The sequence below is a fragment of the Calonectris borealis genome, chromosome 3 (assembly GCF_964195595.1).
Source record: "Calonectris borealis chromosome 3, bCalBor7.hap1.2, whole genome shotgun sequence".
Taxonomy (NCBI): Eukaryota; Metazoa; Chordata; class Aves; order Procellariiformes; family Procellariidae; genus Calonectris; species Calonectris borealis.
The window spans coordinates 22,475,794-22,501,503 of NC_134314.1; the positions used below are offsets into that span (position 1 = coordinate 22,475,794).

Here is a 25,710-nt window from a genome sequence, read left to right on the forward strand (position 1 = left end):
AGTTTAAGGACTAAGGACTGCAATATCACGTATGATTACATACTTCCGTTGTGAAGATTTCTTCTAATTGCTGTACTGACAAGTATTTATGTATTTTTAACTTTTTAAAGTTTCTACAGTTATTTCAAATGAACAAAATAAAACTAGTGACACAAAAAAATTTTACACTAAGAAATATAAGAAATATGCAAGTAGTAGGAATCTCGGGCTGAGCAGAGAAAACGTGCTTTATATACTATAAAAAGTGCATGAAAAATAATCTACCATTTGCTTGTTTCCTAGAGAAGCAGATATAATTAACAATATTTAGAGGAAAAGCAATAGAAACAGTATTTCTTGCTGAAAGTACATGATAGGGCAAGAATGTATATACATACAAAGGTCAAAGATTCTTTATAAAACTCCTAATAAGCTAAAGCACACTGATAACTGAAATTTCCTTTGGAACTCAGAAAAATCTGTGTAAACTCCTCAAGATGTATTGACCATACTAATAATATATGTTAAAAGAAGCTGAAAATACGAAATAAACTTGGGAACTTTAAATACATAAAGAGAAAACTGAAATACTACAGTAAATATCCCATTCGTGTACACTGTATTATATATCCTTTTTTTCTAACTATTCTTAAACCAAAATAATATTTGGGCTTTAACTTAAGTTTTGTTTCAAGTGTTTTGTAACAATGGAAACAGCAGCCCTCAATTGCTTTCTTTCTCACACAGTTTCTTATTAAGACTAACATCAAGTGCACTCAAGGAATGACAGACACTTTCACTTCATAAAAGAAGTGAAGGTGGAATTAAGATACGGGTTTTGCATATTACTCAGTGAAGGAAGACCCTTTTTTTCCAGAAAGTATAGCTTGATCCATCATATACAACTTCCCATGACATGTTCAATCACCTATGCTTGGTGACAGGAAGTAGTTCCCAAGGTAACGAATTTAAGACTTTTATCGGAACTATTGCTTTGAATTAAATAGCCAGCCAGAGTACATGGTTACTAGTGTGGCATAGTCTAACTTTATTAAGAGGCAATTCTGAGTTTTCCTTACTAGGGGATGTCTGTGGCTACTAGCACCAGATACAACATTAAGAGCTTTATCATCTTCAATGCACGGATCTCTGGTCTGATGCTCACATTAGAGCGGACTTAACACCCGGGCATTCACACTTGGGGAAGGAATTTTTGACGTTAGCATGTGGACATTCTGCTACAAAATCCTACTGGCACAGTAGTTCAAAGTTTATATCAATATTTAAACCACTAAATTCCTCTCTTATATAGATTAGCTTTTTCTTACTTGAGTTTATCTCTACAATCATGTACAGATAATGACTAGATCCAAATTTGGAAAGCTGTAATATGCCTTTAAAATATCCTTCATTTGTGCTTTTTAAAATCGGAACAAGTGCATGGTTCGGTTGGTTCAGTTAATATTGCTGGTTGGGTCTGTGGTTTGGTTTGGGTTTTTTTTTTCCTTTTCTTTTTTTTTCTTTGCATTAGCAAGAAGAGAATGGAGTTGTATGGCTACCTATGTTCTCAACAGAGACTGCAGTCAAATAGTATGCAGGATCTGCACTAAGAATACTACCTGCCATCCTTCAGCTAAATTCCAGTCTAATTTTCCTAGACTGATGCATATAAAATAGACTATGTGAAATAAAAAAAATAGTACAACAACAGATTGATCAATGCTAAAAATCTGGGGCCTTTTCAAGCGTTTCTGAAAATGCTAGGGATTTAGAAAACTGCAATTTAGCTGAGCACTACGAATCTAAGACCCATGGCTTTTGATCAGATATCCATACAAAAGCAGGTATAGATGACATGACAAAGGAGCATCGTATCCACTTCCAGTTTTCCACCCTCAGTGAGCTGCATATTCTCATTAGTATTAGTAATGAAAACACTATTAAATTCTCAGTGTTTAACTTGTCAGTTGTACCACACACTGATCAGACCAACAGCATGTTAATTTGTTTTTAATCATCACTTTTAAACATCACAGCTTAAATAGGATACAGTAGGGGCATACATAGAGAAAATAGGAAAAAAAAAAAACAAGGAAAGGAAAATTTACGTCAGTGTCCCCTCTTAAGGAAGGACATTTAAAAAAAAAAAAAGTAGTATTTCTTCTATCTGCAAAGCCAGAAAAAAACTAAATTACATTAATCTTTTCTGTAACATTATTACATTTCCTAATAGCTTTAAAAAAATTGCAAAACTAAGTATGTTTAAATACTACTAACAAGTATTTCTGTATGCATCAATAGAATCATAGAATGGTTTGGGTTGGAAGGGACCTTTAAAGGTCATCTAGTCCAACCTCCCTGCAGGGAGCAGGGACATCTTCAACTCGATCAGGTTGCTCAGAGCCCCGTCCAACCTGACCTTGAATGTTTAGCTTGATTTCCAATGGATTATGTCAAGTCTGACTGACTTTGCATTCAAATGATTCTATTACAAATTATACTTAAGCAGTAGAAAATGTAGAGAAACTCAAAATAGCAGAGAATTCACTCTGATCATGGGAAAGACAGATACATATGTTCAGACAGACAGTATGAAAGTTTTAACTGTGAAAAATGATATCAGCAGAACTCTAGTATCCGAGAACCCACTGTTTTTATCTTCCACGTGGGCTTTTGGTGTCCGTGAGACATACAAGCTTCAGCTGAATCTGTTTGCATGTAAGAGCAGTGTCTTTCACATGTGCAGTTCCTGTTGACTAATAAGACATAGTGCATTTTTTACTTCAAAATAAGGGCATTAACAGGTTGCCTTAGAAACACATGAAACTGGGTAGACAGACATGCAGCAATCAATGGTCACCTGTCTAGAAAATGTGGTTGCAGAAAACAAACTCAGCAGTTACTGGAGAGACAATGGATTTCTAGATACGTACATAAGCAATGCGGAAACCTGTAATTTCGTGTCAGTGATTTTGATACCAATGTCACAGAAGTGGTTTTGATTTCATTCCAGGAAACTATTCTGGGAAGAGTTAATAGAACAGGCAGCAAATCGAACCACTGCAGCTCCTACTCCATTTGCGTTGCCTCAGTGTTGGCAGATCCCAGGGGCTATGCTTACATGACCAAATCTCAGAAAGTTACTTCTGCTTGTTTCTTGTTTATGAGAGTCCAAGCTTCTTCACTAATGGGCCCAATGAAACATCAAATCCTTCCTAGATCCTTCAAACCTTACCTTGCCAGATTTATATTACTGCACATCAACAGCTTCCTGACACCAAGACATTAAGACAGAAATTTGCAATCTGTTAATACTATCCTTGAGGTTTGTGCACTTCTTGGCTTCACAGCTGCATTCATAGGAACAGGCTAAACATGCCTATGAGCACATTTTTGAATAGGTAGAACTGTATTTTCCAAATCTGTCTACCTAAAATGAACCACCACAAAAAAGGGACAATTTCCAAAATTTCAGTCTTGATTAACAAAGGAGTAATTCAGCAGTCAGGCTGATACGAACTAAACTGAGCTAAATCAAAAATACAGTACTGGATTTTTCCAAAGTTACTACTGAATTCTCCAGTTTTATTTACTATTTTGAATATGATAAATACATTCTTAAACACATGTATGCAAGTATAAAAATGATGAAATGCAATTTTCTTCTTTCTTTTAATCCACCAGATGTTATTACCATGAAAAGAAACACCAAGAACCAAGAGAAGTGCCTTGGAAACCAACAGGGAAATAGAACTTATTACCTTTATAACATATTCCATTGTGAACAAGAGATTTATTTTTGCAGATTGACAGACTACTTCCCATACTTCTTTTAACATGCATTTTGTATGTTGTTAACAGTTTGCAGATTGACATTCTTTACAGTAGCATAACTGCCAGTAGTACTTGATGCTCCATACTTAAAAACACACTTTACAACTGACATGTAATGCTGCCAAAAATTATGTGAACACAAATATTTCACCAAGAAAATTGATGTTCTATTGCTTAATTCTACAATTTTAAGGAATGTTTGTTTGTATATCTAGAACTACTAAAGATCTGCTCCACAGTAGTTGTGGCCACTTGATAATCCTTCATGCTTATGCAATTTTTTAAAAGTTTGGTTAAAACAGACTTGCATTGGGGTCACATTGTACCCTAGGAGTACAAATTGCATGACAAGCAGGAACATAATTCCAAGTAGACGTATTTTTTGGGACAGTGGAGCATGGATTTTGTACACAAACACAAGCTGCCATTAATTTACTTTATATAATAAATGTATAAAACATTCCAGCGAACGTGCAATATGTAAATACTGTAAATAACCAGCGTAAGTAATAAAGTGTTTGGTATTAAGTTGTCCTCAGTTTCCTCTCTGTTCACTGAATCTAGAATTTGATAAACAAGCTATCTTCCGGTAGCTATTATCGTTTATCTACACTTAAACTTCTTCCCAATAAGAGTTTGGTAGAGTAAGAAAGAAAGGTACACCCACCTCAGAGAAGTTCAGTAATTTGGACACTCTTTTTGGATTTGTGAGGACGGACAGATCTCTGTGTTCCAGTCCCACAAAATGTCCAGACCACAAGCTGCTCCAAGTCTCTATAGCATTATAAATTTGAATCTTTTTTTATGACAAACGGTTGTTTGGTTTTTTTTTCCAAAAAACTCTGCAGTCTATTCATGATACTGCAAGGCGATATAATCAGTGAATGTCCAATAAATCATTTTAGTATCATAAAACTTTTGAGTCAGTGAACGCTTACTCAAGAAGCCTTGATACACATTTCCCCTTCTTCCTTAAATCAGATATTAAATCCAGTTGTCATAATAAAATGGCTCAAACAGGAAGAAAATTTTCACGTGTGATCTGTAGATGAACCTCAGGTACTTTTATCTTAATACTGGCATTTAGCTTCCATTTTATCCTCAATTCAAACCACAAAATGTAAAAACAAAACCAAACACACCCCTCCCCACCCTGAGAAATAGCTAGGAGCTGGGATTCTTGAAATTCACACTTGAGAGCCTTCAGCATCTAGCTCTTTAGAAGGAAAAAGAAAAAAATGGCGTAAGTACAAAATCCCATCCTAGAACATGGCTGTATTTAGTAAGGGAGAAGTACAAGTTTTGCATTTGCTTTCAGTGATCACTAAATGCTGAAGTTTCATTTCTCAATGGAAGTAATACATGTATACTGAAAAACTGGTAGTTAAAGGAATCTACTGCTACAGGATTCACTTAGCTCTCATCTGCAGTGAACATGTGGGTGGAACTCTCTGCTTCTCTGTGGTTCCACTGACTGAATCAGATCACAACATATTACTTAACATGGGAGTTTAAATTAGTATAAAACTTTCTTTTTGTAGTAGGACACCTGAAATCTGGTTAAATAAAAAACTTCTAGAAAATTTCCTTGCAAAAGGAAAATAGTAATTTATTTAATGACTTAATAAATGAATATAAATAAGTTAATCCCATGGAAGTTTTCTCTAGATTTAGCAGAAGTTAGCGTGCTTTGACAGAAGACACAACTATACTATTGCAGATTTTTTTTTTATTTAGTCTTACCATGGTGGGGGAGAGGGGAAAGGAGGAGTCAGTACTGTATTTTTTCATTACAAACATTACTTTTTTTTCATGAGTGGTATTTTAAACCTGTAAGAGCTTAGTCATCTGTATGATACACGGTTTGTGTACTAATCCTATGTTCACTGCTTCTCTTTGACCCCAAATAACAGTAGTGCAACTGTCCTTTCTGAAGGCAATTCCTGTTCTGTATTCCTGTATTCTACAGATTCTTTTAAAATACCATGGTGCTCTCCTTCCCCTCCTCCAAAAGGATATCCACTAAGGGTAAAACCAATCCATTAATCAGCTTTTTCCTCCTAGTAGAGCTGGTGAATTATTTAGCCAACAGATTACTTGCTGAAAATATACTGCAAGGCTGAAACTTTTAAAATCTGAACTGAATTTAACACAAATAGTTTTGACTTGGTATCACTTCACAGGAAGATTCCTAAGCCTAGTGAAGGTAAACAACTATACCCTTTTATCTCCCTTCTGTTATCCCAGCAGCTCAAAGATAAAGATTTAAGACTTTTAAATCTTAAACTTTAATATGTAGGAAACTATAGGTTCAATTCCTACTCAGCCATGAATGGGAAAGCACAAACCATCACGTTCTCAATCTTCTCAGTTATTTTACTTTCATTGGAATATTTTAAATGGTCATTCTGGCAAAGAATAACATTAGATTACGCCTAAATACTTCCACTTCCGAGGTTAGTGCATAAAACCACATTTAAGATGGTTTGTCCCTACCTGCCCATCATTTTCCCTCATTTATTTTGTCAATGCATTCATAAAAGAAATGGAAAATAATTTTTTTTCCAGAGTCAGTGCTTGATCTGACCTGAAATATTACATATATTACTTTGTCCCTGAAGTGAAACAGCTATTAACTTGCAAATTCCTAGCTTGTTCTTTAAAAGTCAAAACTATTGGTAATGCAATAATGCACAAAGATCCCAATTTCTGTATTTAAGTGTTCCATCTACCACTTGCTTTTTTTTAAGCAGGTTCTTAAGTTTTATGTCTGAAATTTTAGCACAAACCAGAAACCTCATTAACACAAACACAGCTGCCCTGCAGCAGGAGTCCCAGGAAACTTAATCGCCAGTGTGCAGGCTGCAGCACACCAAAAGTGACACCAGGATTCCTCCCTCCCCAGGAATAACAGGGTCCTCTATTGAAATGCATCCCTCTCCCAGAAGAGAGAGTGTGTGACAAATACAGAGGCTTCTCTACTAGTTTGGAAGGCAGACAAAGGCAAATACAAGGCTAAATAAATAAGAAAGAAAGTTTTACAGACCCAGTTTTACAGATAATGTGGTAATGCTGGTTCATACCAATGTTGGTATTATTCAAAATAGGAAAATTATCATGGTATCAGTTACATTACTGATCTCCGTACATTTACGTTTCTAAGGCAGAAATGAAAGGTGATGTTCAGACAAACAGGCATGGATTTTTACAAAGCATTCAATTTTTGACCAAGAGCAGAACTTTCTACTTACTGGCCTTCTGTTAATTTTGTCTTCTATTACAGATGGCCTGTCTTCAGCTCAGAGAACACTTTTGACAGGCTATCCATTCTCCTGCGTAAACCTGAAAATATTGTCTGATGCCCACATAGGAACTGGGATTATAGCAAATTTCTCATTGATTATATTGCATGGATTTGAGTATTTTACTACTGTAAGATAGAAAATGTACAATTCACATTTAGGCTTTTAAGCTGACCTGTTTTGTCCTCAAAGTAAATGCTATGTTACAGGTACTTGTATCAGTGTGCTAGGAATTGACCACAAGACCAAAGGAAGACTAGCCAGAGAAGTCCTATTAACATCAATCGCTATTTCTGAACTGAGTTGATCTTAATTAGTTTAAAAATCTACCAGAACAAAAATTATTTCTTCTTGGAATAACTGAGCATTTATACTTATATAAAAACCCATTTTCACAGGACGCTGATGACACACATTGAGGTTTTGCTTGCTTAAGCTTTGTCATAATGCTAAGAGTGTCTGTCTGGGAGCAGGCAGTTCTTTTCGTCTAGCAGGCTCAATACGAAACACCTTCAGTCCAAAGGCTGTCTAATGATACTAGGATGACATGCCTAAGTTAGCATACATGATCTATTATCTCACAGACATCCACTGAAAATTGATTTAAATGAACTCACTAAGGGCACAATGAGAAGACCTCAGTTTAGTTAGTACAGCACATAAAGAAGCAAGACATTACTTTTGCAGCGCTTGTGAGAACGCACTGGAAAAGTTTACAGATAAATTTATTCTGAATGATGTACTTTATTATTACATTGATGTGTGACAAAATGGTTTATCATCTAATCCAATTCAAACTTCTCTATATTTTTTAATTACATGACAGAAAAGCTAAAATATGAAATCAAACTAAAAAAGTTTTGAACCTACTGAGGCATAATTTCACAATTTAAATACATCAATCAAGTAAACCTTACATATTTCAGGAGAAGCTAATTATTTTCTTTTAGAAATAAAATGATGAAACATTAATGAGACTTCTCCAAAAATGCTTTACAGCATCTAACACACTGCTCATAAACAGTTTCAAAGTCCTTTTCATTCCCCTAGAAAAGAACAGAGGAAAAAGAATGTAAGAACAGCAATACTGGCTCAAACAAAAAATTTTTGCAAACTAGTTTCCAGCTATCAGTAATGGCAAATAACTGACATTAGGGAAGAATAAGAACAGTACAAATACTTGGTGATAGTTTTTGCATATTTCTCCCTAATTTGAACTACCTGTAGCTCAGGAATTTCCAGCAAAACACTGTGACTTTGTGCTCAACAGTCCTGGATGAACTTTCCTTCACTATTTTTTCCATTCACTTTTTGAGCCCTTATAAGCTTTTTCTTTTTTTCTTTACATTCACAGTAAGCTGTCATGTTGAGTTTCACAGTTTAATGAAGCACTGTGTGGAAAAAAAACAATACCTCTTTTTGTTTTGAACCTGCTTCCCACTAATGCCATTTGATATTCTCTGCTTCTTGGGTAATGAATAGCAATTCCTTATTCACCTTTTCCCATGATATCAAGAACCCTACTGCATCTTCATCTACTTCTCTTTCTTAACTGAAGAATCTTAATCTAATTGGTTGCTCTTGGCTGGTATTATTCAACTTACTTGACCATCTCTGTCCATGTCTTTGTCTCTATCTTTCCTGATTACATCCTCTTTGCAAGGAGGCTGACCAACCAGGGCTTCACCCAATATTGAAAATATAGGTGCACTGCCTTATTTAAATTTAAATACTTGTTATAAGCATAAAGACATGTTTTACTTTTCTATCCCAATAATTTATATTGTTTTGTTAGGTCATTTAAAAAAAAATGTTTACACTTGGCTTTATATAACATCAGATTATATGTCACATGTTAACTGTGGGATCTGGAAAGATTAGATACTATACATACACAATTTTTAATCAAGCCACCCAAAGAATTTCTTACACATACATAGTATGGATCTTCAATGATAAGTTGTTTCTGTGGATCATAAGTTCCAAGCAGTTCAATTTTGGCCTTGCAATCTTTAACTTGGTTGCTTTTCCTTTTCAGATCTCTGTAAAAGAGAAAATAAAATTTTCCCATGAATTTTTCTTCAGAACTTTTTTGGCATCAGCATGAGATGCTCATGACCATTTCTAGAGAACACAGGAAAATAGTATGCGTCTGGACTCAGTTAATTCTGTGGACCCTCTATGCTGCTGCTTGTTTTCATTTGTTTCTTGTTGTGTGGGGTTTTTTTAATTGAGTATGGAGGACATATACATAAACTCAGAGCATAAACAAGCAGTCAGGCACTCAACCTAAGGCTTAACAGAACTTTGTAACAGTAAGTTCATCAACTTCTTCCTCAAATCAATCATTAGTACTTTCAGTATCCACCTTTAGCTTGTATTGAACACAAATAATAAAAATTATCTAGATATTTTTCCAGAAGTACGAGTAAGATTCTCCCATCTGTTCAAAATCCATGTTTTAAATTGGTATGCTGCAAATTCTCTCTCTCTCTCAATACTGCCTCTAACTCATGTGAAGTCCTACTACATTCAGTTAACAGAAAATGGTAAATCGGTGAGCAAGACCTGTCTTCCCTTTGACATACTGTAACATTTCATCAGTTGTCACATCCTCTTTCTTCTACATTGCCCCCCATTGATAAAACATACTGGTTTTGAGATGGTATCTTCCCCACCTACTTACAAATGGCCATCCATTATCCCAAATGCAGTTAAAACGTACCTCTCATCACCTTCAGATTAAAAGCAGCTCAGTACTATGATTTTCACCATACTGAACAGCCAGAACATATTAAATTCTTTTAATATTAGACATCTCCATATCAAATCATCATTTTACTTACCCAGCATTAAAAAAGGCAAAAACCTCTGTAAATACTTACAGTCATAAGCATAATCAGTTTTAAGAAATTCTAATTATTAATTAATTCTAATTAAGAAATTAATTTCAGATAGTTTAGAAAGACAAAATAGCAGTGAGACTGCAATAGTATTTTTCCTTGAAGAAAAATCAGGACTCCTCTATCAACCAAGAAGTTATTGCTTGAATTTACAGATTTTCAATAAATTCTCTAGTCTTTTATTATTAAAAAAATGTCTAACCATTTCCTTCAAGGCTTTTGGCATACCACTTAATGAACAGGAGAGGGCCAGGTGGCTCTGTTACTAAGGAAAAGGGATGTCCCAAATCTTCCTTTTCTGATATGACAGGCACTCCATCAACACCTGGAATCAGCTTGCCCTCCTAGTGCTACGAACAGGCGTTCCCAGGCAAAATGGCTGAATTGGGTGCAAGTTTAAGGTGAAACTTAAGTGTAGCAGTAGCAATACCCCTATTATAGTTGTGACGTTTCGCTCTACAGCTCATATCATATAAATTGTTAATACAGAAGTAAGTTTTCTTTTAAGAATTAAAGTGAAAATAGAACTAAGCCTAGTCACATCTTAGCCTGACACGCTGCAATCAAGCCAACTGTTATATACCCTTCATTCATGCAGGCTGTATAAGAGAGGTCATTGAAAACATTCAAATCATTCAAAACATTCTAGAAAATTCAACAAAATGATACTTCTTTCAGTCAAGTGGTGCTGCTTCTAAAAATCTTTATGTGCTACTAATAGGGTTTTATTTGTTTTTTGTTTTGTTGTTGGTTGTGGTGTTTTGGGGTTGTTTTTTTTTTTAAACTAACTTTACCAGTAATAGCCCTTACAAGCACTTTGACACTTGTAGTTTATTAAAGCTCAGCCCCTTAACCCCAATCATCAATGTAATTAAGCAGAAATTTTGCTAATGATATCCAAATTTTCACACTAGGCAGCTACTTCACCAAATCTTTCTTAAGCATAAATTGTCTCAAAGATATACTTAATTAGAACATGGCTAACAGTAACAAACAAGATTTCCCTAAGCTAACCACCTTACTTATTTCAGAGCTCACTCTGTTTCTATTAAAAAAGAAAAAAGAAAAAACCCCACACCATATTTAACCCCTTCCGAGTTTCCACAGTGTCTTTTAGATCCCAAACAATTAGAAAAATAGATCACTTCAATCAAAAGACAGTACGTCCTCATTCTTAACTACACAGGCATCAGCTGCACATCTATAGCACAACATATACTAAATTTCCATGTCCTTAATCCTTGAGTGGCATGGATCACACAAATAAACTATTGAATTCTAGCTCATTAAACATATTAGAAGTAAAGAATCCATCTATTTGGATATCATTCACACAGACATACAAAAAAAAACCCCCAAAAACCCAAGACAAGCTAAGCAGTAAAACATGACATCTGTTTTCAAAAGTGACTCATGAGACATCACTACAAGTAATCCGTATGAATTTGTTCCATCTTTTTCATACGTTACCTTAGATTGCTCTCATCCATACACAGTATATAATCAAAGGTCTGGAAATCATCTTTAGTAACCTAGAATTAAAAATATGTGCTTTAGCCTACACACTGTGTTTGATTTATAAAAAGGGGGAAAGAAGTATTTTCAAATTTTGTAGTTCTGATTTATTAAAAGAGACGCAAGTGGGAAGAATAGAACTATGTACCTTCATCAACTTCTACAGTAATTTAAGGTATTTTAAATATACCCTGCCATGATTATTTATCCATTTCTGCAAGTTTTCCACAAAACCCACCAAGTTAGCTATTTTACCAATTTTTTTTTTTTAATCATCTCATGCATCAACTTAGAAACATCATTACAAGTGACATTTCTAATGCTTTCCAATTACTAAAACTAAACCAGGTTTCCAGTCATAGAAACCATGCAATAAAAATGTAGACAAATTACTTTCCTGATAGGAAAACAAAAATGTAGGTAACCTGGAATCAGTTGCAATACTTCCAATCTAGAAATCTGTCACTAAACAGAAAAAGATACCAAGTGAAATTCAAAGCTAACGTATGATGGTATGACTTACAATCTCTTAAAAACAAATGCATTCACAGTATTTTAGGCCATATAAGTTCAAAAAATTTATGATATGAAAAAATCTGGGATCTATCGTACATCTTCCTACAGTCACACCATGTGTTCTTTTTCTTTCCTGTAGCTTACTGACTCCTAAACATGAATATTAACTAAATTCAGAGATCCAACTTCAGAGTCAGGTAGGCAAACATTGCAGATAAACCACTTGTAGTACTGCTGTTATCTGTATCGGAGTAAGGATAGCTGTAGAGTTTTACCAGTATACCTACATAGTTTACATTTAAGCCTTAGTTTAGGGTAAAATCTACCCAGACCCCACAATGCATAGTATGCTAGCTAAGATCTCTGAACCAAGTGTCCATAATGAGGATGAATAAATGTAATAAAATCTATAGTTAGTTCACATTACGACTGCATTTCACGCATAGTCCTATGTGTAGTATTGTAACCAAGACACTTGGAAAGTTTGTTCAGTATAGGTTTTTCTGGCAGGCATCTCTGGGAAGGATGGGCTAGAGAAGAGAGTAAGTAAGTAAACAGACAAAAGGGCAAAACACATTATCCTAGAAGTCAGAGTTTTAACTTGTAAAAATTATTTACATATTCAAAAAAAGTTTTAGATGGCAAAAAACCACTTTTTTTTGTGCAAACAGCAAACAGATACTGATTAATCTCCCGTAAGGGAGTAAGAAAAGATCTATAGAAATTATCACCAGACTAAAGCCATAAATGAAACATTTCACACAAGGAGAATTGGAGGGGTGAGGTGGGGAGGAGGGGAGCATTCGAAAAGAAAGGGTTAATGGTGAAAGCTAATGCAGACTTGTTTATTTTCAATGTAAAAATATTTGCTGTATTCATGCAGTGCCTTTGACCTATGAAAATATTTTTGCAGTGGAAATAGCTCTGTTTTCCTGGCAACCCTAAGCAGTACCTCTACAAACTGCTGCTGGTTGCTCTACACACTAAACACTGGCTCTGCGAAAATACATGGGCATAGATTTCTTTGTAGTACAGACATATGTAAGAACAAAATAAAAAACAGTGAAAAGGAAAAACACACCTGCCACACTTCCCACACTCCTGGTATACTTGATAACTTGACAGTTATTATCCTATGAACCAGCACTAACACAGACACAAATGTAGTCCTAAAACCAAGATTACTGGTTGGCTTGTGCTCTTAAGCCCTAAAGTAATATCAGATACAAAAAGTTTAATTGAGCAAACTCCAGTGAACTGAAGATATTCCTCAAAACTACGAAAACTAGTATTTTGGGGGAAGAAATTGAGGACATAAAAATTTATGTACATTTTGAGAAGAGTAGTGGAGAGCTCAGGTAGTCAACGTTGGATGGAACTACACAGATAACAATACCTTTACATTAAAAAATTGCATATAATCATTATTAAAGACCATCAATGGAGAAACACATCATCATGCCAATTTATTTGTTAAACATTTCCCTTTGTTTACAGAGAGGAAATCTTTTCTCTGTCTAAAAACCAAAGAGATGCAGTAGTCCTCAAATTTATCCAGTTGTGAAACAGTGTTTAATACAACCTTCCTCTAATCTCAATTTCATATTTAAGGCAAATGCACAGTATGAGTCATACAGAAATCAATTTTGGCCTCAGCATGAATAAAAGTGAAACTGATTAATACTATCTGTTTTGTGCATGAAGACTAAGAGCTTAGAGAATTTCTAATGGGTGCATAAACATACAGCAACCTACCATCAACTAAAATGTTAACAAACTTTATTTTATAAATATATACATTTATTTTTATACTTCACTTTTCACTTAAAATTCACTTAAATGATCACTGTATACGATGGTAGGATGTAACCAATTTAACATTCTCTCTTACATAAATCATTCTTGTAGCATTTATGTCAGTTTTGAATAAAAAAAGATACAATCCATGATTATCATAATTATGCACAAAATTGTGCATAAAGAAAGTGCCTTTCACTGGGTGGGTAACAGTTTTCCACAGGAGCAAAGAGGATAATTGCATGAGGTAGTCATCTTATGACAGTATTTGAAGGCAACAGAAGACAAATCCCTCCTATTTCTGCAGCTTCTGTATTAAATCTTTCTTAATCTGTTCTATCCTTGAGTTTGTCTCTAATAGTGAAACAAATACACTTCCACTTGTACTAATCTGACCACTCTGAAAAGTCCTATTCTACACTGTTGAGTCCCTCTCTTTCCAGAGACTATATCAGGTGCACACAGCTTAGAGAATCAGCAGAGACGATTTGACAGAAGTTTGAAAAAAAATATTGGAGTTACATAGTTAATATCAGTGCAAAATGAACAGTTTCAGGGATTTGAAAATTTTCTTTATAAAAGAAACTGCTTGTACTGCAATGTTTTAGACAAATTTTCATCCTGTTAGTCTTTCATTTTATTGTCTCATTCTTGTTAATTTCGTCTCCCTGTATATGTGACATTTTAGGCTCTTCTGCTTTAAAAATCTCTTCATTTGCCAGAATGTATAAGCAAATGTCTTCATTAAAGTGTTTTCATTACCTCTCTGCCAAAGGAAGATATATAGATTTGTTTCAAGGCAGAGCATCAACTGGTTTTGGATGCTTTGCTTTAGTTTAACTGCTCATAAACCACTCTAGTAATATCCAAGAACAGTTCTCAAGTTTCCCAGGCTTATCTTTTACGAATACAAACATGTTACACTACTGTGACTGAAACACTGACTGATTGGTTTGAGTACCATTTAGCTTGTATAATGATAAATAATGCTGTTTGTAAGCACTGATAAATAGTAAATCCAGAACGTGTAACAGGAAAAGATCACAGCAGATTTTTTTCTAGCAATTATTCTAATAGTAAAACATTGAAAATCTGAAACAATGTTGTGCTCAATCCTGTTTGTCGTATTATATAACAGAGATTAGCATCAGGAAACGTCAGCAGAGGGCAATTGAGTAATTGAGGGAATTTATGTTAAAAAGTTAAAAAACTAAACATGTAGTCTTTGAAAGTGAAGAAAGTAAGTATGACCTCAGTAAGGTCTAGTAAAATTCTGAAGGGAACAGAAATGGAAGATAATAACAAGACTACTTGATCTTTTTGTCAGTGCAAGAACTAGTGGCATAAACTCAAGCTAAGTAAAGGTCAAGCCCTAAAGGAGTATCTTATATCCAGAGAATAGTTAACTGAAGTAAGTTATGTGCATTTATTTGAGTGTCTGAATGATTTAAATAGATGCAGACACATTTATTTCCAATCTCTCTGGAACGCAGCATGGAAATACACATTCTTCTGTTAATGAAAACTGAGGTGGGTTTTGGTAAAACTTAGAGGATTTCACTAAATGACAAACCTGTCTTTGACTTAAGAATGCTTCAAGGGTACGTTTTTTCTCTGAAGTTACCACCAACTGTGCTACTAATCTTGGGTTTTAGCATTCTAAATTTTTTAAAAGATCTTCATGCAAGAGCAGAAGCTTTTTGTGATGGGTGAACAGGTATTCTACTTCTTTTTGGACCTGCTAAATAAAAATACAATTCCTTGCTGAAAGAAGCATCACAGATTACTGCAGTAAGCCCATTTTTAAAAAGTACTAAAAAAAACGTTTCAGAAAAATGCCCAAATTACTAAACATTTGAAGGCAGGATTTTTCTATAATGCAGAAACTGCTCTAATGCTTCCTAGTTGTACTTCCAATGAAGCTTAATAACAACAAACTCACTAACATCAACTAGAAGAGTTAGGCCACCCTGGAGTCCTTTGAAAAAGTGCACATAGTATTTATTACTTGATGCTTAACCATGCACTGGTCAAATGACTTCTGTGATTGTAATGGTAAGAGCTAAACAAAGCATGGGTGTGAATAAAAAAGAAAATATACTCTCTTCTACCTGCCGTGCTTTATGTGCTGTCTCAATGCCATGATTTCTTAGACAGCTTAAAGCCCTTGCATCTGGGGAGCGCCCCACGTTCCAGTCTGAAACAGCAGCACTGTCTGTCATCCACTGTAACAACAAAACAAATACATACACATATTTAAAGAAAATTAAAGTACAGTACCTGCCTGGCAATATGATTCATGGTAATGCCATGCTTCTTCATGCAAGTCTGTCCTCGATAGTCAGGAGGGCTTCCTATTTCATAGGTAGATGTTGCTGCACTGTCTATCCTCCACTACAGAAAAACAAATTTATATTTTTATGTTTCCTTTCTCACTGCTTATATTTCTACTAATTGGTTACAAGACCGTTATTTCTTAGGCAGGACAGAAATAAATAGCTTACCTTATTTTCAACTTTTTCATCAGTTACAAGTTTTCTAAAAACTGCTTCAGCTATTGGAGACCGACAAATGTTTCCTACAGAAACAGGAGATTAAAGTGAAATTTGAGACGATTAAAAACAAAAAATCAGTAACTGTGTGGATTTGTCAGCACAGATCAGATAAAAGATTTTTATTTACTTAGGTAGAATGTGGCTTGCTTATGTTATTATAATGCAAGAGATTCTGCAAGGGTGGAAACCCAGAGTCCTGCACCTGGGTGGGGGCAATCTCCAGTATCAATGCAGGCTGGGGGATGAAGGGATTGAGAGCAGCTCTGAGGAGAGGGACTTGGGGATACTGGTGGGTGAAAAATTGGATATGAGCTAGCGATGTATGCTTGTAGCCCAGAAAGCCAACCGTATCCTGGGCTGCATCAAAAGAAGCGTGGCCAGCAGGTCGAGGGAGGTGATTCTGCCCCTCTACTCTACTCTGGTGAGACCCCACCTGGAGTCCTGCGTTCAGCTCTGGAACCCTCAGCACATGAAGGACATGGACCTGTTGGAGCGGGTCCAGAGGAGGGCCACAAAAATGGTCAGAGGGCTGGAACACCTCTGAGTGAGAATTGGGGTTGTGCAGCCTGGAAAAGAGAAGGACTGGGGAGATCTTATTGCGGCCTTTCAATGTGTAAAGGGGGCTGTAGTGACAGGACAAGGGTCAACGATTTTAAACTGAAAGAGAGTAGATGTATATTGGACATAAGGAAGAAATTTTTTTTACAGTGAGGATGGTAACACACTGGAACAGGTTGCCCAGAGAAGTTGTGGATGCCCCATCATCGGAAGTGTTCAAAATCAGGCTGGATGGGGGTTTGAGCAACCTGAGGTAGTGGAAGATGTCCCTGCCCATGGCAGGGGGGTTGGACTAGATTATCTTTGAAGGTCCCTTCCCACCCAAACCATTCTATGATTCTATACTACACATCAGTCTCTTGAAATGCGTATTATTATATGAAAAGATATAACTTATTAAAATAAATAGGAGTATTGTGTAAGCACATTGCTCTTTTCTTCTCCTCCACAAAGAAGCCGTGATCACAGAAGACCAGGCAAAATTAGGGAATTTACTGGCAGCAAATCATCTTTATCTTCAAATCTTCCTACACACTGGCAAATTTCAACTAATTCTTTACTGGAGAATCATGTATATTTGCCCAAAGTATTTACATTACTACCTACCTGTTAACAAAAACTTTTGGACTATTCCAAAACACAGCCACTACCACTGTGGAACCAATGTAGTAAAATGGCTGAACAACCTGTAGTAGAAATGCTCCTGACCACTGAAGTGAAGTCACTGCAGGTCAAACTGAACCCTGGTCAACCGCAGTTTCCAGATACTGATTCCAAAACCCCCCAAAAGAAATCAATTACACAAGCGCTAAAAACACTTCAGTAAAACAAATTTTCCAAATTTTTTTTGGTCCAAAATTTGGAGGATTTGGAGGACTGATGGCAAAGCTGAAGTGCTGTCCATCAGCCAACAAACAGTTAAGGTACTTAATTATATAAATACATAATCAGTCTTCCCTTCCAATGGCCTCCAATTGCACTAGCCACTTGATCTGATCTTATTTTCAGTAAGAACCTATTTCAACAATGAAATACTGCCCCGTTAAAAACTAGAAGTAATGGATCTACAGCACTTTTGCTCCACTGCTGAAGCTGTAATTAAGTTAACCATCTAAGGTAGACATCTCAAACATGCATGCAAAAATACATATTATTTGAAAAAGAATGGAACATCTCAACAACAATAAAAAGTCTATTCAACTATTACTTGGACTCTTTCTACCTTTTCACCCTTCAGAAGTTCTGAGTAACTAGATGGATATTCATAATATTTGATACGTCACCCAGATGCACAATAAATCATACAAACAATTCGTCACTTTCCATCAAAGAGAATGTATGACTTTGCTCATCCCTGACTCTTGAGCAGATAAGTATAAAATATCACAAATGGCAACACTCATTTCTATACCTTTAAATAAATCACTCTTCTACCATTGGTTAAATTCTTTCCAAATTTCAAACAGTAAAAAAATGAAATGCCCATGAACAAAGCTAAACTTCCAGCAGCAAAAATAAATTTTCAGATCAGGCACTTAGCCTCATTTTCATGCCTATATTTTCAAACAAAATATCAAGGTAGATACTTCACTGCTAAAGAGAAAGAAGCCACTATGATCCAGGCATTTAATAACTTGCTGTCAATCATGCCAACTATAAAAAAAACCCTAAGTGGGAAGTAAACCACTGAAGTAATACAAATTTGTTGTCAAAGATTTAGAGAACATCAAATCACTAAATGTGCAAAAGGAACTGGCTAACCATTGAAAAACTGATCTTGCTGAAACATTAAGTGAATTTTGATGGCAGTAGATCTTCTTCCAGGAGAAAGCATACTATTTCCTTTGTTTGAACTAATTTATTCCAAGCAGAGAAACTAAATCGGTCTTGGAAGAAAAATAAAGAAGGAAAAAGTTGGTTTTATTTATAAAGTAAGTGAGAAAACAGGTTAGTACTTATTAATTATAACAATGTTAAAGAATATGGTAATAAATTAAAAAATAAATCTCACTTCTTTAATTGAGTAAGCGAGTTCAGCATTAAACAATATAATTCTAATAGGAAACAGAGGGAACACAGTAACATACAACAGAAAAGAACCTTCATAATCAATGAGCCCAATCCTTTGATATTGCAGGTATATACAGCACCGCTCCTCTTACAAACACATCAAGCACTCTTTTAAAAAGCATCATTTATCTTAAAAGGCTATTCCAGATACTCATTTCTTGTGGTAGCCAAAAACCTTCCAATTTCTACTTAATATTTATTCTTGGAAGTCTATGATCAACTGATCTTGGTTAACATCACTGTCTATCTTAAAAACCTTTCTTTCCTTCAACAGATACAGCATCTTTGTCAAGCATAGCTGTGCTAAACTAAACAAACCAAGCTCTCAGCCTCCTCATGAAAATACCTGACCCTTATCTAATCACTAATCATAGAGTTAAGCCAACTCTGCACTTCTTCTAATTTGAATTTGTTTTTCTTGAATATTGACAAATAGAACCACAGACTACACTTGCAGGAAAAGTTTCTACCAATTTGTTTTATAAAAGAAAAAAAAGTCTGAAATACTTACATAGCTCTTTTGAAAATAACCTGAGATAACTTCTACAACACATTTGACTCCTTCACGAGTATCAAATTTGCGATCCCAATCCCCTACTGCTAATTTGTTCATTGCCTCTCTTTCTATGTTGTTTCAAACAGGTGACCTTTAAGTCTTCTTTCTAAACTATTACATTCTGTTTCCATTACACCAGCTGTTGAGGCCATCGACTTCTTCCTGTACAATTTTTTTCCTCTGTATGAATGATCCCACGCAACTGTGCATGAACAGTAAGTTTCATTCTTAAAATTTCAGTAATAAGCAAAGATTAATACTATTGGTCCTACTAATTCATTAACTAATTCCCAAAATTTCAAAATGGGACTTTTGAAATAAATCCTTTATGGCTTTTTCATTTGTTTAACCTTCTGCTTTACCTGGATTGAATGACTTTTTCCAAATTTTCACTCTTCTGTAACCTGCTCACTACTTAAAATAAATGCCATAAATACCATCTTTGATGATATCAAATATCATCATGAATGGCACCATGATGACTGACTGATTAAATATATTAACTACCACTTCTAGCAATGACTAGAAACTGCAGTTACATTCTTTTTGAAACAAACACATAACCTAGTTTGTGACTTAAAAGTTAATGTCTTCCACGATGACACATTCCAGATATTACCGGAGGTATTAACACTATTATGGAACTGCAATCACCATTCAAATCTATTATTGGAGGCTATAGACATAATCGCAGAACTGACTTAATAGGAGCTCTTTTCTCCGCATACTCTACAATATTATTTTCATCCTAACCAACTCTATTTACCCATGCTACTCCTTGCGACTGTAATCGTTCATCTCATCATTAATGTAAAGCCCTACCTTATCTCACCGACATATGCAAACTTCAATCCTCATTTTCCAGTCATTGTCCCTTTCCCACTATAATTTCTATCAATTTCATATCACCCATCTGTCTTTCCAGGCTTTGTTGAGGTTCCTCACAGATGCACCATATTTCCTAAGTTATGGATTGACAGCCATAATTGGGGAATGAAAGGGGAAATCTCACGAAAAGATTCATAGGGAGATTACCTTCCTCCTTGGACTTGAACCATATCTTCCTTAGATGTATCTACACCTTATCTTTGCTACCTATCCTCCTCTGGTGTTCCTTTCTCCTTTGTTCTATTTCTGATTGATCTGATCATGCTCTTTTTACATAGAAGATAACAGTATTAAAGTTCCCTGAATCTCCATCTTCCCCCTTCATTTTTTTAAATTTCAAGCTCTTTAAGTTGTAGTGACATTTTTAGTCATAGAAAACTAGTACCCAAGGTACCTAGACAGAGTCTGCCCATTGAAATAAATCCTACAAACATCTCCAAATATGATGATTCAAGGATAAGAGACTTAAATTTCAATCACAGAATCAGTACTGGAACCATTTGCTGATCACTCTTAGAGTCATGCTTTCTCACTCATTTTCCAGGGACAAGGACTCCACTAACGGTCCTCCAAGCCAATGCTTATTTTTTTGAGTTCTTACTCCAGTCTCTGCATTAATCTTTTACCCATTCCCATACAGAAATGGAAGCATTGCTTCTACTGACAGGAAAAACAACTTGAATCCATTTCATGCTTAGGTCCATAGCTCCTCTCTAGGTACTGTTGATCTAATCATCTATTCTCTCCATTGTTTTTGTATCTTCATTGTTCCTTATTCAGCTCTCTAACTCTTTGAGACCTTCCCCAAATGCAAACAGATGTTTTTCTCTTCCTCCTTTGGTTTTCTGTTTGTTGTTTGTAACAGAAGTTGTATTAGCTTTCGTCCTCTCACATTTAAAAACCTGCTTTTAACTCTACTTATCTTTCCATGCATGGTCAGTTCATCTGAGTGACTGTAATACTGCTTCCCAGTATCATTTTCATCATCCATCAGGTCCCCTTCATAAGCAAGTGTTTAAAACTTACTACTCATTCTATTCTGTTCTGTACTCAAATTCCTGTCTGAACTTCATGATTCCTAATTCTTTCCAGTTAAGTCTATCTTGTCACTCTCAGCATTCAATTAGCTTTGTAAGGAACCATTCAAGGTTCTGATCTTAGTTCGGATTCCCTGGGCTTTCCATTCATAGTCAATTTCACTGAATACTTACACTCTTTATCTGAAACACTCAAGTATATATCTACCTAAATGACATCATCTAACTTCCACACATCCTCCCACTACCAACACAGGGATTTCTCTCAGAAGTGAAATATTAGCATATGTGTGTGTATGTCTCTCTCTATATGTATCTCTCTCTCTAAGCAGAACTTAATTTTGGCTCAAGATACGTAAATAGGGATGTCTACAAGAGCACTAGGTTTCAAAGTCCCTAGCCAGTCAAGGTTTAGTCAAAGTAATCAATGTCAATAGCAATATCACTTGCCAGGATTCATGGTAGTCAAACCATCAGCTAATTAGCTGAATGTTCACATTTTAAAGATCTTTCCCTGCAGGAAGATTAATTATACTGAGTTATCAACTAACTTTATGGAACATTATGCTTTTCTCAGCAACCTAAAGGTTCCCCAGTAAAAATAAAAGTTTTCAACACATAAGCACCTACTCACAACAACAATTGGACTCTTAACATTTTTTAAGCATACATCTTAATCTTATTTTCCAATTCCAAGATCGCTTTTACAACTGTGCTTTCAACTCCCTAGTACTTCTGCATCATTCTGAAACACAGATTAAATAAGGCATTGTATTCTTACATCTATCTTACCAATGCTGCACAGAAGAAAGGTATTTTCCTTACATTTATCTAACTCTCTTCTTTATCCAAAAAATGGCATTACTTCGTCAGCTTGCTAAGAACCCTCATTACAGCAGCTGTTTTCCATGACTTCTTCAATGTCTTATCCAACCTATTGCTTTCCCATTCTGCAGCTATAAATGGCATTTCGTCCCATGAAACCTTGTATTTGGCTATATCTAAACGCATATAATGGATTGTGACAACTGAACTAGGAAACTCAGATCTCTCTGTAACTGTTACCTAATTTTCTCATACCCAATAAATTAATTGTCATTTTAGAAATTATTTTATGCAGTCTAGATCTCTGATGGCAATACTCATACTCAGTGGTTCACAACAAGTATCAATTTTCTCAGGACCCAGCCAAAACCACTTTGCTTATTGTTCACTTGACTTACAACTGTTCCTCCACACATGGAGGAGATCAGTAAGCCAGTGCCCGGTCTAAGATGCCCATGCAGTTTGTTATGTTATCATGGACAAGTCATCAGAGAGAAAGAGGCTGACTTATGTAACACAGCATCATATTAAGCTAATTTCTGGAGCTCAACCATTAATTAGATGAGCTACGTAAGTGTAAAAAGAGCAAACTGCATTTTGGTTCACCTCCAGTTTTAATTACTTCTTTGCCTTAAATGAAAAAAAAATTCTCTCCTGGTGCCTTTTCATATACTGTAATTAAGCATGTTGCTGGGTGCTTCATTTATTTCTCAGTGATGAGGAACCCTTATCATTAACGTAGTCATGCACATTAACTAGATTGTATTTTGTTGTGTAATTAATATCTGCTTATCTCATTACAAACAAAAAACACATTCAATAGATATCTCAGTAATAGGCTTCTTTCAAAATAATGTAGAAAAAAATGTAATTTTTCATGAAGGCTTGTAGCTTCTGGGATCAGCTCTTACTGAATGTGGCAAACTTCAGAATTAATGTGCTTCATTAACCAGCACAGAATACTACAGATAAATGCAGTTCTAGAAATCTGTTTAGTACTCTTTTCAGCAATAACCATAGGTATTATTTCTAATACAATTTAAGAAGAAAAAAATCTATTAAGGCCTAAGTGTCACTCTTCAAAACTAACAAAAAAATATTAAGCAAACTTAAAGCAGGAAGAAGAAACAAGTTGCCTTCAAAACTTAACTGAAAAGAGTATATATTTGACTGGAAAAAAGAAGTGCTTGTCATGTCAATTAGATTTTATGTCACATGCCACATACCATTATGGTTATTTTTTTATAACCCAGTAACAGAGAAGAGGAAATTTAAAGGGTATTTACAACATTTGTTTAAAAAAATCCACCCCATTAACATCGGCCCTGACTTGTTCACCCTTTCCTCAAGCTTAATATTAATAATTTCACTCCATACCTAAATTATTATATTATCTTCCACTAGTAAGAGTTCCTCAGAGACTCAACTGGATTAGGGACTTGTTACAGTGCAAATCACCATTGTGGGCTTACAGACCCATAGATACATATGAATCGTTTTGTGAGGATTACTACTGCCTTTAGAACGTAGTGTTTGGAAAGAAGGATGCATATTAATTAGATGTTTTTATTCAAAAATGTTTGTCTAGGCCACTGGCTCCCAAACATACAGCAATTGATAATCCCTTACTAAAGAATGTTTTCCCTAAATTATTACTAGGGGCTGATTTTACTCTAAGGTTAACATCAGAACATATTTCACAAAACTAAACTCTTGTTTTGCTATTCAATTAATCTGCATTTCTCCTATTACAACAGAAAAGCAGATAGCAAAAAAAAACACATATTAATCAATCGTTTTGTAATAGAACTGGCAAAATGCCAGGGATTCACAGGGATCAACTCTCAGTACACAGGTAAGATTTGAAGGGCTAGGAAGCAGATAATGTTAAAAGCCCTCCTACATTACAGCAAAGAGCCATCTAGCTTGCTATCTCCAAAAGAAGCAGAAGCAGATATTTAGAGAAAGCATGTACGAAATGGGGCACAGCCCTGTAATCTGTGTAGTCAGGTTAGCAATTTGTTGGTTGTGAAGATGCAGAAAATCATCTTGCTTATCAGTAATCAATTGTCTGAAGCTTCAGGAAAGCATCCAAACCTTTTCTGATCCCATTTACACTTCTGTTTTCCATGACTTCTCATGACATGAGATTCACAACTTAAACACATAGAATACCTTTTTTTTAAAAAAAAAAGTTTCCTCGTTCTTCCTTTAGGTAGCCCTTCAAAAAAGTCTTATTCTTTTCACTCCTTTTCTTGATGGCCATAATCATGAAAATCATCTTCACTCTCCACCAAGTTCTTTTTCTTACTTGAAGTCCTAACATATTTCCCTCTTCTTACAGAGACTGTGCCATTAACTTCAGTCATTCTTGTCACCGTTTTCTCTCCCTTTTTAATGTCAGGCGCCCAGAACAGCAAACCACGCCCACGAGGTACCGCTGCAGACATGAAGCGCCCAGACCTTGCTGGCGGGTTCTCAGTTCCCTCCTCGCTCGCCTAGAAGCTAAGCACTGAGCAGCCTGTTTCACAACCACCAGTCAGCGCTGCTCTGGAGCAGCGGTAGTTAATTCAGAGCGCACGTTGGTTTATGCGTATTTGGGAGCCGCTCTTCCCCACACATAACCTTCGCGGTTATCAATACCGGATTTCACGTGTTATTTCCTACTGGTCACTCCGACCTATCACAAAGACAAATGGGAAGGAGATGGGACACCGCTTTCTGCCTCCCTCCTCAGCTGCTACTCCGGCCCTCCCCGAGAAGGCCGACACCCACAGAGCCACTCTCGGGCGGGATGCCTGCGGCTACCGGGGCAGGCCTACCCACAACCCCGCCGGGCGGGACCGCTCCCCCGGCAGCGGCCCCCGCCTCACCGCGCTCCCTACACCCCCTCCCGGTGCCCCCCACCGAAGAGCGGCGGGAAGAGAGTGGGAGAAGACCCGCCTCTCCCCTCGCCCGGCTCACCCAGGCACACGAAGAGCACCGACTTCACCTCCCCCGCCGCCATCTTCGCTCGGGGCCAGCCAGCTACCCGGGGAGGGGTCCTTCCCCGCTGTCGCGCCGCCTGCGCCTCGCTTTACGGCACCGGCCGTTAGAGCCGGCTACATTTTTTGCCTGATTTGAGAAAAAAGGGCGAACAGTGAAACTCTGCCAAGCACAAGTGTGTGTACTCGGGACGGGACGGGACGGGACGGGACGGCGCCGCCGCCGCACGCGTGCGCGGGGGCGGCACGCAGGCAGGCAGGCGGTTGGCGGCCGCCTGGGCCCCGCCCGCCTCACCTGCGGCAGGTGCGCGGCTCGGCGGGGCCGCCCCTGCGCGGCCCAGTGCGGCGAGGAGAAGCGAAGCGAAGCGGGTGCGTCCCGGCCCAGGCAGGA

General features: G+C 36.5%; 2 protein-coding genes across 9 annotated transcripts in view; one reads left to right on the forward strand and one right to left on the reverse strand.

Annotated features, from left to right (window-relative positions):
• Window positions 1-1,973: 1,973 nt before the first annotated feature.
• Window positions 1,974-25,560, reverse strand: ACP1 (acid phosphatase 1). Of its 7 annotated transcripts, XM_075145152.1 has the most exons (7): window positions 25,300-25,363; window positions 17,566-17,702; window positions 16,351-16,424; window positions 15,958-16,071; window positions 11,489-11,550; window positions 9,010-9,157; window positions 1,974-8,161 (listed from the first exon to the last, which is right to left on the reverse strand). In XM_075145152.1, the coding sequence occupies exons 4-7, from the start codon at window positions 16,066-16,068 to the stop codon at window positions 8,084-8,086; spliced, it is 399 nt and encodes a 132-aa protein (XP_075001253.1). In that variant the 5' UTR covers window positions 16,069-16,071; window positions 16,351-16,424; window positions 17,566-17,702; window positions 25,300-25,363; the 3' UTR covers window positions 1,974-8,083. The 7 variants fall into 7 exon arrangements, with proteins under 7 accessions (XP_075001253.1, XP_075001251.1, XP_075001250.1 ...); XM_075145150.1 differs by lacking the exons at window positions 15,958-16,071; window positions 17,566-17,702 and adding an exon at window positions 16,127-16,240 and having other exon boundaries at window positions 9,052-9,157; window positions 25,300-25,560; XM_075145149.1 differs by lacking the exon at window positions 17,566-17,702 and having other exon boundaries at window positions 25,300-25,483.
• Window positions 25,523-25,710, forward strand: part of SH3YL1 (SH3 and SYLF domain containing 1) — a 50,904-nt gene continuing 50,716 nt past the window's right edge. For both annotated transcript variants that reach the window (XM_075145146.1, XM_075145145.1), the window contains exon 1: window positions 25,523-25,710. In XM_075145146.1, the coding sequence (XP_075001247.1) occupies window position 25,710 (1 nt within the window). In that variant the 5' untranslated portion in view covers window positions 25,523-25,709.

Bases quoted from the DNA above. Each gene is read 5' to 3' on its own strand.
- ACP1 (XM_075145149.1), bottom strand. From the start codon at position 25,342: ATGGCGGCGGGGGAGGTGAAGTCGGTGCTCTTCGTGTGCCTGG. The intron at 9,158-11,488 runs GTAACGTATGAA...TCTCTTTTACAG, and splicing joins ATGGATGAGAGCAATCTAAG to AGATCTGAAAAGGAAAAGCA. The intron at 8,162-9,009 runs GTATGTATAGTA...GTTCTTTTCTAG, and splicing joins GTGGCTTGATTAAAAATTGT to GGGAATGAAAAGGACTTTGA.